General features: G+C 45.0%; 1 protein-coding gene across 2 annotated transcripts in view; it reads right to left on the bottom strand.

Annotated features, from left to right (window-relative positions):
* The window catches only part of CSMD2 (CUB and Sushi multiple domains 2), a 658464-nt gene that overhangs the window by 221253 nt on the left and 419019 nt on the right, over window positions 1-18192 (bottom strand). For both annotated transcript variants that reach the window (XM_082362533.1, XM_082362534.1), the window contains exons 16-19: window positions 16357-16495; window positions 15260-15447; window positions 14373-14561; window positions 14063-14179 (exon numbers count right to left, since the gene is read on the bottom strand). In XM_082362533.1, the coding sequence (XP_082218659.1) occupies window positions 14063-14179; window positions 14373-14561; window positions 15260-15447; window positions 16357-16495 (633 nt within the window). The remainder of the gene's footprint in view (window positions 1-14062; window positions 14180-14372; window positions 14562-15259; window positions 15448-16356; window positions 16496-18192) is intronic.

Below are 18192 nucleotides of genomic sequence, written 5' to 3'. Positions count from 1 at the left end.
TGGAACCAATGTAGATCAGACTGTGCTGGGGGGCAGAAGGGAAAGAGGGGAGGGTAGGATGCCCTCACTAAAGAGTGAGCATTTGATTGGGGTCTTAAAAGGAGGCTTAGGAATTAACCGGGTAAGAGGGGAAAGGGCACCCCAGGCAGGGCACCAGGGGACAGAGCCGCTGTGGACTCCAGGGCTCTGTGAGCTGCACGGTGCGGCTGGACACGCTAAGCAGGAAACATCTGGAAGAGAGGCTGGAAATGTAGGCTGGGGCTGGACTGGATATTTTTCTGGACGCACTGAGAAGCCATCCTATCCAGAGTGGATCCGATTTCAGATTAGCAAGATGTTGGTGGCTGTGACGAGGACGAAGTGGAGGGAGAGAGAACAGTCAGAAGGAGGTCAGCCATGCACTGGGGGAAAGTGGATGGGGGCTGGCAGAGGGGGTGAGAGCAGGAAAGGGACACAAGACTCAGGAGGTGAAGTAGACAGGGATCAGAGGAACAGATGCAAAGGAGGAGCTAAGGGACGACGGGGAAGGTTTTTTTTTTAACATTTTTTTTAAAACATCTTTATTGGAGTATAATTGCTTTACAATGGTGTGTTAATTTTTGCTGTATAACAAAGTGAATCAGTTATACATATACATATATCTCCATATCTCCTCCCTCTTGTGTCTCCCTCCCACCCTCCCTATCCCACCCCTCTAGGTGGTCACAAAGCACGGAGCTGATCTCCCTGTGCTATGCGGCTGCTTCCCACTAGCCATCTATTTTACATTTGGTAGTGTATATATGTCCATGCCACTCTCTCACTTCATCCCAGCTTACCCTTCCCCCTCCCCCGTGTCCTCAAGTCCATTCTCTACGTCTGCGTCTTTATTCCTGTCCTGCCCCTAGGTTCTTCAGAACCTTTTTTTTTTTTAGATTCCATACATATGTGTTAGCATATGGTATTTATTTTTCTATTTCTGACTTACTTCACTCTGTATGACACAGTCTAGGTCCATCCACCTCACTACAAATAACTGAATTTTGTTTCTTTTTATGGCTGAGTAATATTCCATTGTATATATGTGCCACATCTTCTTTATCCATTCATCTGTCGATGGACACTTAGGTTGCTTCCATGTCCTGGCTATTGTAAATAGAGCTGCAATGAACATTGTGGTACATGATCATGTTGAATTATGCTTTTCTCAGGGTATATGCCCAGTAGTGGGATCGCTGGGTCGTATGGTAGTTCTATTTTTAGTTTTTTAAGGAACCTCCACACTGTTCTCCATAGTGGCTGTATCAACTTACATTCCCACTAACAGTGCAGGAGGGTTCCCCTTTCTCCACACCCTCTCCAGCATTTATTGTTTGTAGATTTTTTGATGATGGCCATTCTGACTGGTGTGAGGTGATACCTCATTGTAGTTCTGATTTGCATTTCTCTAATGATTAATAATGTTGAGCATCCTTTCATGTGTTTGTTGGCAATCTGTATATCTTCTTTGGAGAAATGTCTATTTAGGTCTTCTGCCCATTTTTAAATCGGGTTGTTTGCTTTTTTGATATTGAGCTGCATGAGTTGCTTGTAAATTTTGGGGATTAATCCTTTGTCAGTTGCTTCATTTGTAAATATTTTCTCCCATTCTGAGGGTTGTATTTTTGTCTTGTTTTTGGTTTTCTTTGCTGTGCAAAAGCTTTTAAGTTTCATTAGGTCCCATTTGTTTATTTTTGTTTTTATTTCCATTTCTCTAGGAGGTGGGTCAAAAAGGATCTTGCTGTGATTTATGTCATAGAGTGTTCTGCCTATGTTTTCCCCTAAGAGTTTTATAGTGTCTGGCATTACATTTAGGTCTTTTGTCCATTTTGAGTTTATTTCTGTGTGTGGTGTTAGGGAGTGCTCCTAATTTCATTCTTTTACATGTAGCTGTCCAGTTTTCCCAGCACCACTTATTGGAGAGGCTGTCTTTTCTCCACTGTATATTCTTGCCTCCTTTATCAAAAATAAGGTGACCATATGTGTGTGGGTTTATCTCTGGGCTTTCTATCCTGTTCCATTGATCTATATTTCTGTTTTTGTGCCAGTACCATACTGTATTGATTACTGAGCTTTGTAGTATAGTCTGAAGTCCGGGAGCCTGATTCCTGCAGCTCCGTTTTTCTTTCTCAGGATTGCTTTGGTTATTTGGGGTCTTTTGTGTTTCCATACATACTGTGAAATTTTTTGTTCTAGTTCTGTGAAAAATGCCATTGGTAGTTTGATAGGGATTGCATTGAATCTGTATATTGCTTTGGGTAGTATAGTCATTTTCACAATGTTTATTCTTCCAATCCAAGAACATGGTATATGTCTCCATCTGTTTGTATCATCTTTAATTTCTTTCATCAGTGTCTTATAGTTTTCTGCATACAGGTCTTTTGTCTCCTTAGGTAGGTTTACTCCTAGGTATTTTATTCTTTTTGTTGCAGTGGTAAATGGGAGTGTTTCCTTCATTTCTCTTTCAGATTTTTCATCATTAATGTATAGGAATGCAAGAGATTTCTGTGCATTAATTTTGTATCCTGCTACTTTACCAAATTCATTGATTAGCTCTAGAAGTTTTCTGGTAGCCTCTTTAGGATTCTCTATGTATAGTATCATGTCATCTGCAAACAGTGACAGGATTACTTCTTCTTTTCTGATTTGGATTCCTTTTATTTCTTTTCCTTCTCTGATTGCTGTGGCTAAAACTTCCAAAACTATGTTGAATAATAGTGGTGAGAGTGGGCAACCTTGTCTTGTTCCTGATCTTAGAGGAAATGGTTTCAGTTTTTCACCATTGAGAAGATGTTGGCTGTGGGTTTGTCATATATGGCCTTTATTATGTTGAGGTAAGTTCCCTCCATGCCTACTTTCTGGAGGGTTTTTATCATAAATGCGTGTTGAATTTTGTCGAAAGCTTTCTCTGCATCTATTGAGATGATCATATGTTTTTTCTTCTTCAGTTTGTTAATATGGTGTATCACATTGATTGATTTGCATATATTGAAGAATCCTTGCATTCCTGGGATAAACCCCACTTGATCATGGTGTATGATCCTTTTAATGTGCTGTTGGATTCTGTTTGCTAGTATTTTGTTGAGGATTTTTGCATCTATGTTCATCAGTGATATTGGTCTGTAGTTTTCTTTCTTTGTGACATCTTTGTCTGGTTTTGGCATCAGGGTGATGGTGGCCTTGTAGAATGAGTTTGGGAGTGTTCCTCCCTCTGCTATATTTTGGAAGAGTTTGAGAAGGATAGGTGTTAGCTCTTCTCTAAATGTTTGATAGAATTCACCTGTGAAGCCATGTGGTCCTGGGCTTTTGTTTGTTGGAAGATTTTTAATCACAGTCTCAATTTCAGTGCTTGTGATTGGTCTGTTTATATTTTCTATTTCTTCCTGGTTCAGTTTCAGAAGGTTGTGCTTTTCTAAGAATTTGTCCATTTCTTCCAGGTTGTCCATTTTATTGGCATATAGTTGCTTGTAGTAATCTCTCATGATCCTTTGTATTTCTGCAGTGTCAGTTGTTACTTCTCCTTTTTCATTTCTAATTCTGTTGATTTGAGTCTTCTCCCTTTTTTTCTTGATGAGTGTGGCTAATGGTTTATCTTCTCAAAGAATCAGCTTTTAGTTTTATTGATCTTAGCTATTGTTTCCTTCATTTCTTTTTCATTTATTTCTGATCTGATCTCTATGATTTCTTTCCTTCTGCTAACTTAGGGGTCTTTTTGTTCTTCTTTCTCTAATTGCTTTAGGTGTAAGGTTAGGTTGTTTATTTGAGATGTTTCTTGTTTCTTGAGGTAGGATTGTATTGCTATAAACTTCCCTCTGGAACTGCTTTTGCTGCATCCCATAGGTTTTGGGTCATCGTGTTTTCATTGTCATTTGTTTCTAGGTATTTCTTGATTTCCTCTTTGATTTCTTCAGTGATCTCTTGGTTATTAAGTAGTGTATTGTTTAGCCTCCATGTGTTTGTATTTTTTACAGATTTTTTCCTGTAATTGATATCTAGTCTCATAGCATTGTGGTTGGAAAAGATACTTGATACGATTTCAATTTTCTTAAATTTACTAAGGCTTGATTTGTGACCCAAGATATGATCTATCCTGGAGAATGTTCCAAGAGCACTTGAGAAGAATGTGTATTCTGTTGTTTTTGGATGGAATGTCCTATAAATATCAATTAAGTCCATCTTGTTTAATGTATCATTTAAAGCTTGTGTTTCCTTATTTATTTTCATTTTGGATGATCTGTCCATTGGTGAAAGTGGGGTGTTAAAGTCCCCTACTATGATTGTGTTACTGTCGATTTTCCCTTTTATGGCTGTTAGCATTTGCCTTATGTATTGAGGTACTCCTACATTGGGTGCATAAATATTTACAATTGTTATATCTTCTTCTTGGATTGATACCTTGATCATTATGTAGTGTCCTTCTTTGCCTCTTGTAAGAGTCTTTGTTTTAAAGTCTATTTTGTCTGATATGAGAATTGCTACTCCATCTTTCTTTTGATTTCCCTTTACATGGAATATCTTTTTCCATCCCCTCACTTTCAGTCTGTATGTGTCCCTGGGTCTGAAGTGGGTCTCTTGTAGACAAGACAGGTCTTGTTTTTGTATCCATTCAGCCAGTCTATGTCTTTTGGTGGGAGCATTTAATCCATTTACATTTAAGGTAATTATTGATATGTATGTTCCTATTACCATTTTCTTAATTGTTTTGGGTTTGTTATTGTAGGTCTTTTCCTTCCCTTGTGTTTCCTGCCTAGAGAAGTTCCTTTAGCATTTGTTGTAAAGCTGGTTTGGTGGTGCTGAATTCTCTTAGCTTTTGCTTGTCTGTAAAGGTTTTACTTTCTCTGTCAAATCTAAATGAGATCCTTGCTGGGTGGAGTAATTTTGGTTGTAGGTTTTTCCCTTTCATTACTTCAAATATGTCCTGCCACTCCCTTCTGGCTTGCAGAGTTTCTGCTGAAAGATCAGCTGTTAACCTTATGGGGATTCCCTTGTATGTTATTTGTTTCTTTTCCCTTACTGCTTTCAGTATTTTTTCTTTGTATTTAATTTTTGATAGTTTGATTAGTATGTGTCTTGGCATGTTTCTCCTTGGATTTATCCTGTATGGGACTCTTTGTGCCTCCTAGACTTGATTGACTATTTCCTTACCCATATTAAGGAAGTTTTCAACTATAATCTCTTCAAATATTTTCTCAGTCCCTTCCTTTTTCTCTTCTTCTTCTGGGACCCCTATAATTAGAATGTTGGTACATTTAATGTTGTTCCAGAGGTCTCCAAGACTGTCCTCAATTCTTTTCATTCTTTTTTCTTTATTGTGCTCTGCAGTAGCTATTTCCACTATTTTATCTTCCAGGTTACTTATCTGTTCTTCTTCCTGAGTTATTCTGCTATTGATTCCTTCTAGAGAATTTTTAATTTCATTTATTGTGTTGTTCATCATTGTTTGTTTGCTCTTTAGTTCTTCTAGGTCCTTGTTAAACGTTTCTTGTATTTTCTCCATTTATTTCTAAGAATTTGTATCATCTTTACTATCATTACTCTGAATTCTTTTTCAGGTAGACTGCCTATTTTCTCTTCATTTGTTTGCTCTGGTGGGTTTTTACGTTGCTCCTTCATCTGCTGTGTGTCTCTCTGTCTTCTCATTTTGCTTATCTTACTGTGTTTGGGGTCTCCTTTTTGCAGGCTGCAGGTTCGTAGTTCCTGTTTTTTTTGGTGTCTGCCCCCAGTGGCTAAGGTTGGTTCAGAGGGTTGTGTAGGTTTCCTCGTGTAGGGGACTAGCGCCTGTGTTCTGGTGGATAAGGCTGGATCTTGTCTTTCTGGTGGGTAGGACCGCATCCGGTGGTGTGTTTTGGGGTGTCTGTGACCTTATTATGATTTTAGGTAGCCTCTCTGCTAATGAGTGGGGTTGTGTTCCTGTCTTGCTAGTTGTTTGGCATAGGGTGTCCAGCACTGTAGCTTGCTGGTTGTTGAATGGAGCTGGGTCTTAGCGTTGAAATGGAGATCTCTGGGAGAGCTTTCGCCGTTTGATATTACGTGGAGCCAGGAGGTCTCTGGTGGACCAATGTCCTGAACTCGGCTCTCCCATCTCAGAGGCACAAGCCTGACACCCAGTCGGAGCACTAAGGCTCTGTCAGCCACACGGCCAGGTACGTGGGGAGTTTCTTGCCTTTTGGGAAGCCTGAGGTCTTCTGCCAGCATTCAGTAGGTGTTCTGTAGGAGTTGTTCCACATGTAGATGTATTTCTGATGTATTTCTGGGGAGGAAGGTGATCTCCACGTCTTACTCCTCCACCATCTTGAAGGTCTCCCCGGATGACGGGAAAGATTTTGACCTGAAGGACAGTGATGTCTTTTGTGACCTGGGGTCGGACGCATAGGAAGAAGAGGAGCAGATGGTAGAAAGGTAATGGCCTTGGCTTTGAACACCCTGCATGTTTGGCATTCAAGCAGCATGAACTAGTGGGAACTGGAAGTACAGACTTAGAGTTCAGGACTAAGGTCAGACTACATCAGTAGATCTTGGACAGCTGCTACCTGAATCAACAAGCATGAAGAGGACCAGAGCAGGGAAGGGCGGCCATCAGAGGAGGGGCAGATTGGAAGTCTGCGGGAGGAGGGACATCAAACAGAAGACAGGGAGGAGGGGGATTGGTGGGGGAGGGGACAGGCAGCCATCCCATCTGAGATGGGAAAAAGGGAGGGGACCTCCACTGAGGGGTAGGGGCTAAGGGCACTCAATAAAGATAATAACATTCAGCACTAAGTATGTGTGTCATTGTCCTGAGTTGCCCTTTAGTTGGCCCCTATCAATCAGAAGGGGAGATACGGAAACATTTCACCCTGCTAAGAACCCTCCAGCATGGGTATGATTATTCTCATTCCATGTTACACCTGAGGAAACCAAGGCACAAAGCGATGAAGTCATTTGTCCAAGGTCGCCCAGCTAGTAGGTGGGAGAGCTGAGATCTGAACTGAGACAATCTGGTGGCAGAGGCTGTGCAATAAACCACCCCACGAGGCAGCTTCTCCCGCTATGGCAAGAGAGCCCGCGGTAGGAGGGGCCAGGTGGCGGGAGGGGTCAGGGGTGAGCAAGGTTATGGAGCAGCAGGATCTTAACACCCAGAGCAACACTTGAACTTGTCCAGATGGTAGTTGTGCTTGGGTGGGCAGATGTGTAATGCACGTCCACCCACGGGTGAGTGTGCCCATGGGAGTACACGCCATGGATGTACCAGGGCAGGAACTCGGGTAGGCGAGGAATGCTGCACCCAAGTGCTGTTCAAAGTCCACGGACCTCAGCATCTGGGGCATTGTCTGGAAGCTTGTTGGAAATGCAGAATCTTGGCCTCCACCACAGACCTCTTGAATCAGAATCTGCATGCTAACAAGATCCCCCAAGAGACTGTTGCACATAAAAGTGTGAGGAATACTTCTCTAATTACTGACACGTTTTTGATAAACGATGGTTAGATCCAAGGTCTTAATGCTTAAGCATTTGAGATGTTTTCGGTTTTTTTGCCTCTCTGTTGATAGAAACTGGTGATCTGGAGTATTTGGGATTCTACAGGTGGGGGTTGGGGGAACAGAATCCAGTAGAGGTGGGACCAGGGAAGCAGCTTGTGAATGCCCTGTGCCCGGGCAGCTGACATGCATCCATTTATCTATTTACTCAAAGACATAGACCCTGAGCACCTACTAAGTGCCAGGCCTGGGCTAAGCACCGAGAAAGATCTCCCAGTCTAGAAGAGGAGACGGGGACAGAGGGAGAGTGGGCAACTATGCCTCCGGGGTTGGGAAGGCTTCACAGGGGTCACAGTCTGTGACACGAGGGGTGTAAGCATGCTTGGAACCCCACGGGTATGTATGCCCGTACATATCCTGTACTGCCGACACGTAAACACGTGTGCAAATGAGAAAACTGTTCTCAGTCTGCAGAGCTTGGGAAGGGGCTTGGTGGAATAGATGTCTTTCCCTCCTAGCTGGAACACAGGGTTGAGTGGAGGATGAGTCAGACACAGTAATAGGCGGAAACGAAGGTGAATTAAGCACTGTGCCTTTACCCTGTTTTTCCAGCATGCAAATACAGCCCCTCCAAAGGAGTAAACGTTTGGCAAGGATTCTAAGGATAAGTAAACAACTGAGATGAAACTCCTGGGTTTCCCAGCTATGCTGATTGCTTGGGGCTCTTTTGGCCATTGTGTGAAAATGAAGACATTGTCACAGAAATAGAGAGGCCCTGTGTTGGAGTTTGAATCCAGATTTGGCGTGACAGATGCACACACAAACGAAGACTCCACTGGAGGGAAGCATGCAGAATCGTGCAAAGGACATTTAACACCACACTGGAGCAGAAAGGGCAGGGCCGTGGGAAAGGAGGGGGTTTGGAGGGAGGCAGACCTGCATCAAAAGCCCATCTACCAGCGAAAGTGTCTGGGCCAAAGTTGCTCTGCGCCTTTAGGTGACATTTAATCCTTGGAGAGAGGAACACCTGGGGCAGCACATGCAAAGCCCACGGCACAGTGCCTGGCACACAGCAGGCGTTCTTAGTACTCAGTTCATCTAACTCCGAGACAGCCTTGTGGGTTAAAAGATGTCAGGCCTGCGGTCTTAGCAAGGGCACGCTATCTGGACTCCTGAACTGGCTGTTCCCTTGGGCTGGGCATGTGGTAAGTTGAACAATTCTGAATTTCACAGAGTTTTCAGTTTCCCCACCTGGACTTCTACCTGGTAGGGAGCAATCGGAGTCAGCAGCCTCCATAGGTCTGTTAGCCCGAGATACTGTTACAAGCAGAGCCTGAGGGGTGCCCTCTGGAGAAGGGTCTGAGTTCACTTTAATTCAATTCATATAGATATTTCTGGAGTTTCTTATGTGCCAGGCATGAAGCCAGCAGCTGGGGAAATTGCAGGAAGCAAGGCAGACATTTCTCTGAAAGAGCTTGGAGTTGGTCCGGGGGACAGATGACGAGGATGCCAAGTTCCATACAGTGGGGAGAAATCTGGGATTGGGAAGGAACAGGGTCACATAGGAGCCTGTGGACGGGAGCCCCACCCAGACCCAGCGCTGGGGGCAAGGGGTCGGGAAGGTTCAGTAGAGGAAATGAGTTCAGAAGGATGAGGAGCTGGCCAGGCAAGGGTAATGGTGGAGATGATGCGGGGACAGGAAGTGTTCCAGGAGAAGAAATTTGTCCCATTGTGCAAAGCTCTAGAGGACAATGAAAGCCTAAGAAGTTCTAGGAACTGAAAGAAGTTCAGTGTAGCTAGAACTTAGTGTTTAGAGGGCTCAGAAGGAGGCTGAGAAAGGTAAACCAAGGCTATAAGGCCATGCTAGCTATTTTACAATTTGGGGCTCAATGCTTAGGGTCTGGTGAAGCCTTTCAATGGTTCTAAGGAAGAAGAGACCTGGTTATATACATCAGTGACCTCTTGTTGATTCTCTGCCTGGAACACTTCTCATCCTGGCTAATTCCTGTTCATCCTTGAAGACTGGCCTAAGTCTCAACTCCCCACCTGTGTCTGCTCTATCCCAGAATTGACCATGGTACATTGAGAGGTCTCTTTAGGCTGGATCTCTACCACTAGACTACAAGGCAGGCAGCGCCAGAGGATTTGTTCCCCTGTGCTTGCCTATCACCTACAGCAAGTGCAAGTGTCAAATAAGCATTTGTTAAAAATTTGTTGAACTGCATTGACTTCTAAGGAAAGACACAGGTAGAAAGGCAAAGAGGAACATACACCCCTATAATTACAGACATCAGACGCAGAGAGAATCGTGACTATAGGGGGTCGTTACTCTAGGGATCACAGGGGGCTGCCTTTCTTTCCCTCTTGATGCCACAGAGTAGCTTCTGGCTCTGGCAATGGCCAACTCTGGACCAGGCTTGGTGGAAACAGCTCTGCAGGATGAACAAGGATGCTGCCTCCATCCCTCCTCTCCTCGGGAACAATACTGTGGGAAAAAGGGGCCAGCCCCACATTGCCCTGACTGCCGGAGAGTCCTGTCTTGCCCAAGAAGCTCTAGGCTGTCCTAATCTCGGCTACATACCAGGCCTATTAAAGGCAACAGTGACAGTGCTTAAATACATGAGGTGGGATTATAAGTGACTTTTCTTTCAAATTTTCTTTTTTTATACAAATGGTATACTTTACATGGAATACATATTTAGTGCTCAAAATTAGGAAAAAGTCAAAAGATGAAAATAAGAGACAACTAGTATTAACCTTTGGGGGCATAGTTCTTCAGACTGTTTTCTATGCACATATCCTTGCTTAATTTTTTTATTTTTTAATAAATTTAATAAATAAATAAATAAATAAATTAATTAATTAATTAATGGTTGCACCAGGTCTTCGTTGCTGTGCACGGGCTTTCTCTAGTTGTGGCGAGCGGGTGCTACTCTTCGTTGCGGTGTGCGGGCTTCTCATTGCGGTGGCTTCTCTTGTTGCTGAGCACAGGCTCTAGGCGCGTGGGCTTCAGTAGTTGTGGCACACGGGCTCAGTAGTTGTGGCTCGCGAGCTCTAGAGCGCAGGCTCAGTAGTTGTGGCACACGGGCTTAGTTGCTCCACAGCATGTGGGATCTTCCTGGACCAGGGCTTGAACCTGTGTCCCCTGCACTGGCAGGCGGATTCTTAACCACTGCGCCACCAGGGAAGCCAGCTCTCCTTGCTTAATTTTTATAAACTGAATATATTACTTTGGCAAACTTTTTTTTTAGTCAACAGTGTATTGCAACCATCCGTGTAGGGCTTTAAATATTCTTTCACATTATTCCTTTCGGTAGCTGCATGGTAATATTGAATATTTCATTATTTGGCAATACCATACGTTTAGTTAACATTTCCTGATTGATGGACATTGGAATAGTTACTAGTTTTTCAATTAATAAAGTGTTTTAGGGGACAACCTTGTAGCTAAATCTTGATGTACAGTTTATTTATTTTCTTCAGATAAATTCCAAGAAGTAGAACTGCTGGGTCCAGAGGCACGTCTATTCTTTTTTTTAAAAAAAATTTAATTAATTAATTAGTTTATTTTTGGCTGTGTTTGGTCTTCGTTGCTGCGCGTGGGCTTTCTCTAGTTGTGGCGAGCAGAGGCTACTCTTCGTCGCGGTGCACGGGTTTCTCATTGTGGTGGCTTCTCTTGTTGTGGAGCACGGGCTCTAGGCGCATGGGCTTCAGTAGTTGTGTCTCGCGGGCTCTAGAACGCAGGCTCAGTAGTTGTGGCGCACGGGCTTAATTGCTCCGTGCCATGTGGGATCTTCCTGGACCAGGGCTTGAACCCGTGTCCCCTGCATTGGCAGGCGGATTCTTAACCACTGCGCCAGCAGGGAAGTACCGGGGGCACGTATATTCTTAAGGCTTCTGATTCATTGCTGAATCATCCTCTGGAAAGTTTGAGCAGTTTCGCACGATGGCAGCACCGACGAATAGTATTCGTGTCTCTACACTGTTCCCCACACTGTTACACTGTTGTGATGTTCTCTGCTGACTTGAAAAGGGAAATGGCATTTCATTTACTGGGTGAATATGCATTTTTAAAATTGTTAGGGGCGGTCGAGGTCTTTTCATTTGTATTTCCTCTATTACGAAGTGTTTATAGCTTTGCTTATTTTATAGCCCTGTAGACCAGGCATATTTTTCTAAAAAAATTTTAAGAGCTCTTTATGCATCAGGTTCGTGGTCCTTAGATGATTACATAGGTTGCAAATATTTTTGTCCATTAACTATTTGAATATTTTACATGAATATTTTGAATATTTATATATTTATTTGAAAAAACCATAAATCTATTCAAAGTATTATTTAATCAAATCTAACAGTCTTTGCCTTCATGGATTCTACTTTTGGTGCTACTCTTTAAGTAAGTCCCACCTGAGGTTAGACTTTCATATCCTTCTAGCACTAGAATTTGTGGATAAATGCGTGAGGTATGATTTGGCTTTTTCTTTTTCCCAAATGGTTAAGCCCACTGTTTTAAAACGATTTATTAAATAATCCATCCTCTCTTTAATGGATTGGAAATGACACTTTAATCATATACTGAAGACTGTCTCTCTCTCACACACACATACACACACTCTCTCTCTCTCTCTCTCACACACACACACACACACAGGGGAATCTATTTCTGGATCGTTATTCTCCCTCACTGATTTGTTTGTCCACTCCTATACTCATACCACATCATTAAAATTATTTTATCCCATTATAACATTTTAATATCTGGAAGGGTTGCTCTTCCCTTTAAAGATATTCTTGGATTTTCTACACGTTAATTCTTCTAGATCAGAGGTTCTTATTTAAAGGCACGCATCACAGTTACTAGTGAAGTGTTCTAAAAACATAGTTGCCTGGTTTCCACCTCCAACATAGAAAATCTAAACCTCTAGTGTAGGGGTCTAACATTAGAGTATTTGCCAAACTGCGTTAAGAACCTTGACTCTAGGTCCATCCACCTCACTACAAATAACTCAATTTTGTTTCTTTTTATGGCTGAGTAATATTCCATTGTATATATGTGCCACATTTTCTTTATCCATTCATCTGTTGATGGACACTTAGGTTGCTTCCATGTCCTGGCTATTGTAAATAGAGCTGCAATGAACATTTTGGTACATGACTCTTTTTGAATTATGGTTTTCTCAGGGTATATGCCCAGTAGTGGGATTGCTGGGTCATATGGTAGTTCTATTTTTAGTTTTTTAAGGAACCTCCATACTGTTCTCCATAGTGGCTGTATCAATTTACATTCCCACCAACAGTACAAGAGGGTTCCCTTTTCTCCACACCCTCTCCAGAGTGAAGTAAGTCAGAAAGAGAAAAATAAATACCATATGCTAACACATATATATATGGAATCTAAGGGAAAAAAAAAAAAGGTCATGAAGAAACTAGGGGAAAGATGGGAATAAAGACACAGACCTACTAGAGAATGGACTTGAGGATATGGGGAGGGGGAAGGGTAAGCTGTGACAAAGTGAGAGAGTGGCATGGACATGTATACACTACCAAACGTAAAATAGATAGCTAGTGGGAAGCAGCTGCAGAGCACAAGGAGATTAGCTCGGTGCTTTGTGACCATCTAGAGGGGTGGGATAGGGAGGGTGGGAGGGAGGGAGACGCAAGAGGGAAGAGATATGGGGACATATGTGTATGTATAACTGATTCATTTTGTTATAAAGCAGAAACTAACACACCATTGTAAAGCAATTATACTCCAATAAAGATGTTAAAAACAAAAAAACAAAAAAAATGAAGAACCTTGACTCTAGATGAACTTCGGAGCAAGCTTCTGAGGGTAGAAGCCATCTCTGCCTGGTCACTGTGTATTCCCAGCCCCAGGGTCTGCCGCATAGGTGGAGTTCAATCAATATTTGTGGAGTGAAAGAGTATATTAGTTAATGTTTATTTGTAGTCAGCACCCTTACTTTGAACTTGGGACTCCCAAAGGTCATTTATGTCAGGGAAGGTAGGGCAAGAGGCCAGCCTGGTGAGGAATATGAAAACACTCCTCTGAGGAACCGTGTGAGTTCTGTGAGAAGAGGATTGCCACGTACAATACCTGAAGGCTGGATGTGAGGAACAGGGAGCAGAGGCAGCCTATGTTCCTCCAGGGCTGGGCTCAGTACAAGGAACTCAGTCTCAGGTTATTAGGAGGGGTCAGATCTAGCAGAAAATGAGAATAGGTGCCCCTTTGTTGAGTGGGTTGGTCACCTCTCCACCACGGGGGGTGTTTAGACAGAAGGTGTATTGCCATCTTGTGCGGAGTGATTTGGAGAAGATTCCCGACCGAATTAAGCAGGTTTGAGAGCTGGTAATCTCTAAGATCTCTTCCAGAATGGAGATTTTAGGTTTGAAAAATATTTGTTGAATGAGTTCTGTGATTCAAAGAGATAGGAAGGTTCTGGGAGTTTTCTGGTTGGTGAGAAAAATTCAGACTAAGCCCAGAGGTCACTAGAGAGGGAGATCCCCATTGAGGTCATCTTGACCTGGGGACCTTGGGGCCCTGACCACGTTGCATCCCAATACCTACCATGGGCCTAAACACCTACCCTTGCCATGCGATGTTTCGATAATCCAGGTGCAGTTCAAGTTGTTGGGGTAGAAATCAGGGAACCCCGGTGACAAGATGGTCCCACGGGAGCCTTGAATGAAGCCACCGCAGAGAGCTGGAGAGGAGGGAAGCGGGCACTGAAAGACTGGAGCGGCCCAGGGAGCTTCCCCCACAGTCCCCCTGGGATCCCAGCCCCCATCTCGTCCAAATCTCCGACCCTCACTGACAGGGTCAAGGGGGTCAGTGCCTGTGTTTTCAGGGCAGGAAAGGAGTCCTCTACTTTAGCGCCCCCTGTTGGTATGTCTCACCTTCACAGCTGGGCAGGGCCCGGCTCCACTGGAAGTTGGGCTCACACTCCAGGGGCTCCCCGTCGCTTAGTGTGTAGCCCGAGTCACAGCTGAAGGTCACCAGGGCGCCCACGTAGAAGTCATTCCCATGACGCTGCCCATTGACGGGGATCCCTGGATCCAGACAGTGGTCTGACTGCAGTGTTATAGCTGGAATAAAGAGCCCACAGCTGGAAGCTCACTGTGAGCGTAGAGGGACCCCAGCTGACTCACAAAGGGAGGGGGGAGAGAGCCCTGAGTGAGAGAAGGCTGGAGTTGTCATCTGCCCCCTCCTCAAATGTGGCTGTCAGTATCTGCTGAGGGTATCTGAAGACCCATCTGTCAGGGAGAACAAGCGGTCTTCATCATTTGTTCATTCATCATTCATTCAGTAACCATCAGTGAAGTGTGCCCTGTGGCTTAGACGCCATGCTAAGGGCTATGGATACGAACACGGGTAAGAAAACGACCCTCTTCCTCATGGTGCTCTCGGCCCTAAGTTACTAGAGTGGTCTGCTAAGAACTGAATCAACAAGCTCTTTCAATCGAGGCACCAGCAATGAATGCAGGTGATGAGAGAGGGTGAGGAAGCAGGAGATGACGTCTCACTTCAACGTCACCATCTGTCAAGCACTCTGTCCACAGAGTGCCCAGCATGGCGGCGTCCAGTCATCTGCACACAGAGGGGGACCTTCCATTCTTTCTAAAGTTGAGCTCTGAGAGATGTTGAGAACAAGAAGCACCTCCCGAGGAGCAGAGCCTAACTGAGAACGCAACGGGGACGCGACCGAGCGGGGCCTCCTGGCGGAGCTCAGCCCTTGGTCCTTTCCCCGCGCGGCCGACCCTGTCACTGATGCCCCGACACTCACTCTCATAGCGGAGCTGGAAGCCGATGTCCGAGTGACTCTTGTCGGTAGAGAAGAGGAGGTAGAGGTAGTTGCTGGTGCTGATGAGGAACTGGGGGACCTGGGTCCCATGGTAAACTCCGATCAAGGGCGCCGAGTACGTCCGTCCATCTCGCACTTCCAGAGTGTCATAGTTGACCTCAGTTTTAAATCTGCCGAAGATGGAAATGAAGACGTCTTGAGAAACTTCATTAATTTGCAAATGGCAAAAAGGCCCTGCCTGACCTGGGCTTCAGAACAACTGGATTTTGGCAGGCTGGGATACTTTAGTATAATCTGCACACATTTACTGGAGATGCGGGAGGACCTTCCCTACTGTGTTGAACCCTCCTCCTCCTGCGGTTGGATGCGGCTCTCCCAGTCCTCTCTGTGGCCTGGGCTGTGACCCATCTTCAGACCTAGAGGCGCAGTGACTAGCCTCATGGGAGTCAGAATGTTCTAGGCCAGGGGTCAGTAAACTACAGCCCCAGGGCCAGTTCTGGTCTAGAGTCTGTTCTTGTATGGCCTAAGGGCTAAGAATGGTTTTTACATTTATAAAGCAGTATTTTTTTTTTTTAAAAAGCAAAGACTATGCAACAGATATCAGCAAGTGTCCCATGAAACCTAAAGTATTTACTACCTGGCCCTTCACAGAAAAGTTTGCAACAGCTATTCTAGGCCACGGACGCTTTGTCTACAAGAAGTTTGTGTTCATACTTGGGTGGCTACTTCCCCCACCCGAGGGGCACAGCCAGGGTGGGAGTTAGAAGTGGGGCATACGAGCAGGATTTGGGTCAGAGGTGAGGAAGACCACCTTCCCACACTGGAAATGTCAGGGCTATGCTCCTCAGATACTAATAGTCCCCTAAACATCACAGACCCCACTACTGAGATGGAACCAAGGCCAAGGGCGAAGCCAGTGCAGCCTGCCCCCACCCCACCCAGGGCAGCCACTCGAGTGTCTTCTGACCTTGTTGACATTCCAGCATCGGTGCTGGTCCATCACCCACCCCAGCTTCCCTCCCACACCACTGCAGAGATATCACTCCTCATCCCCACCCCCAGGTTGTGGTTACAAGCACCTGTCGAAGGTGATTTTGATGGGGTAGCCCGGCTGGGCTTCAATCACCCAGGCACAGCTCAGGGCATCCTTGTAGAAGCCAGGCCAGCCCGGAGACAGGATGGTGCCACTGGGCGAAGTCAGATGACCACCGCAGGGAGCTGGGGGGACAGAAGGGAGAGAAGCAGGTTTCTTGGGGGGACAAATAAATAAACAGAAAAATCTCTCTATAAAACGTGTCTGCCAGCAAGTATTGTTTTTGTTTTTATGGAGAATTACATAAACTGTATAAACTGTGAGTTCTGTCTTTGGGGTCCTTTACGGATATGTCCAGTTATATCACTTGGAGTTTTATGAAGGGCCAGAGAGGAGGAATGAAAAGAATCCTTTAAACAAAGTCCTTTGCCATTCTAGAAGTGTTGAAGTACAACTAATATTTGGGTCACACTGGTTCTCTCTTTGTTCCTGACTCAATCATCAGGCCTCTGGCAGAGGCATAAGCCCGGCCCACCCTGGCACAGCTGGCACCCGGTGCTCTGGTCCAGGAGCACACAGCCCGCTCCACTGCGAGCTCCCTGAGGGCAGGGGCCGTACAATTTGTCTTATGCAACTCAGAACCCCCAGGCCTTAGCCTAGTGCTTGGCACACAGGTGTCCCTCAGTGACCATTGCTTGAATGAATAAATGAGTGGATGAAAGGATGAGCGTAGTCACGGCAGGTAAAGCCACAAGACCCCCAGGGTTCAGGCACCCCTCACGCTGGCTCTGAGCTTGCAAACCCTGTTATCTCAGTCTTCTGGTCTCTCTCTGCCCATGTTCCCATCCCTCAGTTTCCCATTCCATTCTCTCCCATCTTTCCCATCACTCTTGCCTCTTCCTGCAACCAGACCCTTGGCCCCGTGGTGGTCATTAGAGCTGCTCCAGTGTTCCGCCTTCAGGCCACGTGGTTGGATTTCATTGTCCACCCTTTTGTGTCCATGTAGGCAAGGCCACGTGACTGCCTTGACCAATCAATCGAGGGTGGAAGTGATGCGTGTCACATCCCCATGGGGACGTGAAGAGCCAGCGTGTGATCTGCAGCTTGTGACTGTGAAAGTCTAGAAGGAAGTACCATCAGCCTGGGCGTCTAAGTGACCCTGAGGAGCAGAGCCCCATGACCCAGGTCACCCATGTAGCCTGAGTAGTCTGTGTGAGAGCGAAACTCCTGTTTTTAAGCCACTGAGATTCTTCGGTTGTTTGTTAGTACAGTCTAACCTCGCCCACCCTGATAAGGCACCTCCCTCCCCGAGACTGATAACGAGGCCATTGATCACCACCAGCACCAAAGCCGCTGCCACTGTCACCACCACGGCCATGGACTGAGAGCCCGCTCCTGTCACACGCTGAGCTTCACATGTCTATCATGTTTGATCTTCACAAAACACAAACCCTGTGAGGCGGGTGCTATTATTTACTCCATTTTACAGCTAAGAAAGCAGAGGCTTATGGAGATTAAGTAACTAGCCCTTGCTAACTAGGGTTAGCAAGTGGTAGAACTTGGATTCAGACCTAGGAAGACAGCATAAAACCAGAGATCATACCCTAAGCAGCATCCCAGTTTTAAGAGAAACCCTGCTTCCTTGGGATTCCATTACTGCGGTGCTACCAGATGCCCAAAATGCGCTGAACAAGACTGGAAAGGAAAGGGGATAAGGAACTACCGACATTCCTATCTCTGCAAATTTTTGCAAATTTCCCCAAGTAATCAGTCTCATAAAACATAGCCAAATGTACCACACCTTTCCTCTCTCAATTCTGTAACCTTCCTGAAAATATCTAAAAGAATTGTCAAGCATTCTTAATAGTAAATTATATTAGAA

This window comes from Balaenoptera borealis (assembly GCF_965194805.1).
Source record: "Balaenoptera borealis genome assembly, chromosome: 1".
NCBI lineage: Eukaryota > Metazoa > Chordata > Mammalia > Artiodactyla > Balaenopteridae > Balaenoptera > Balaenoptera borealis.
Note: the sequence above shows the minus strand (reverse complement) of the source record. Positions and strands in the feature narration are given on the sequence as shown.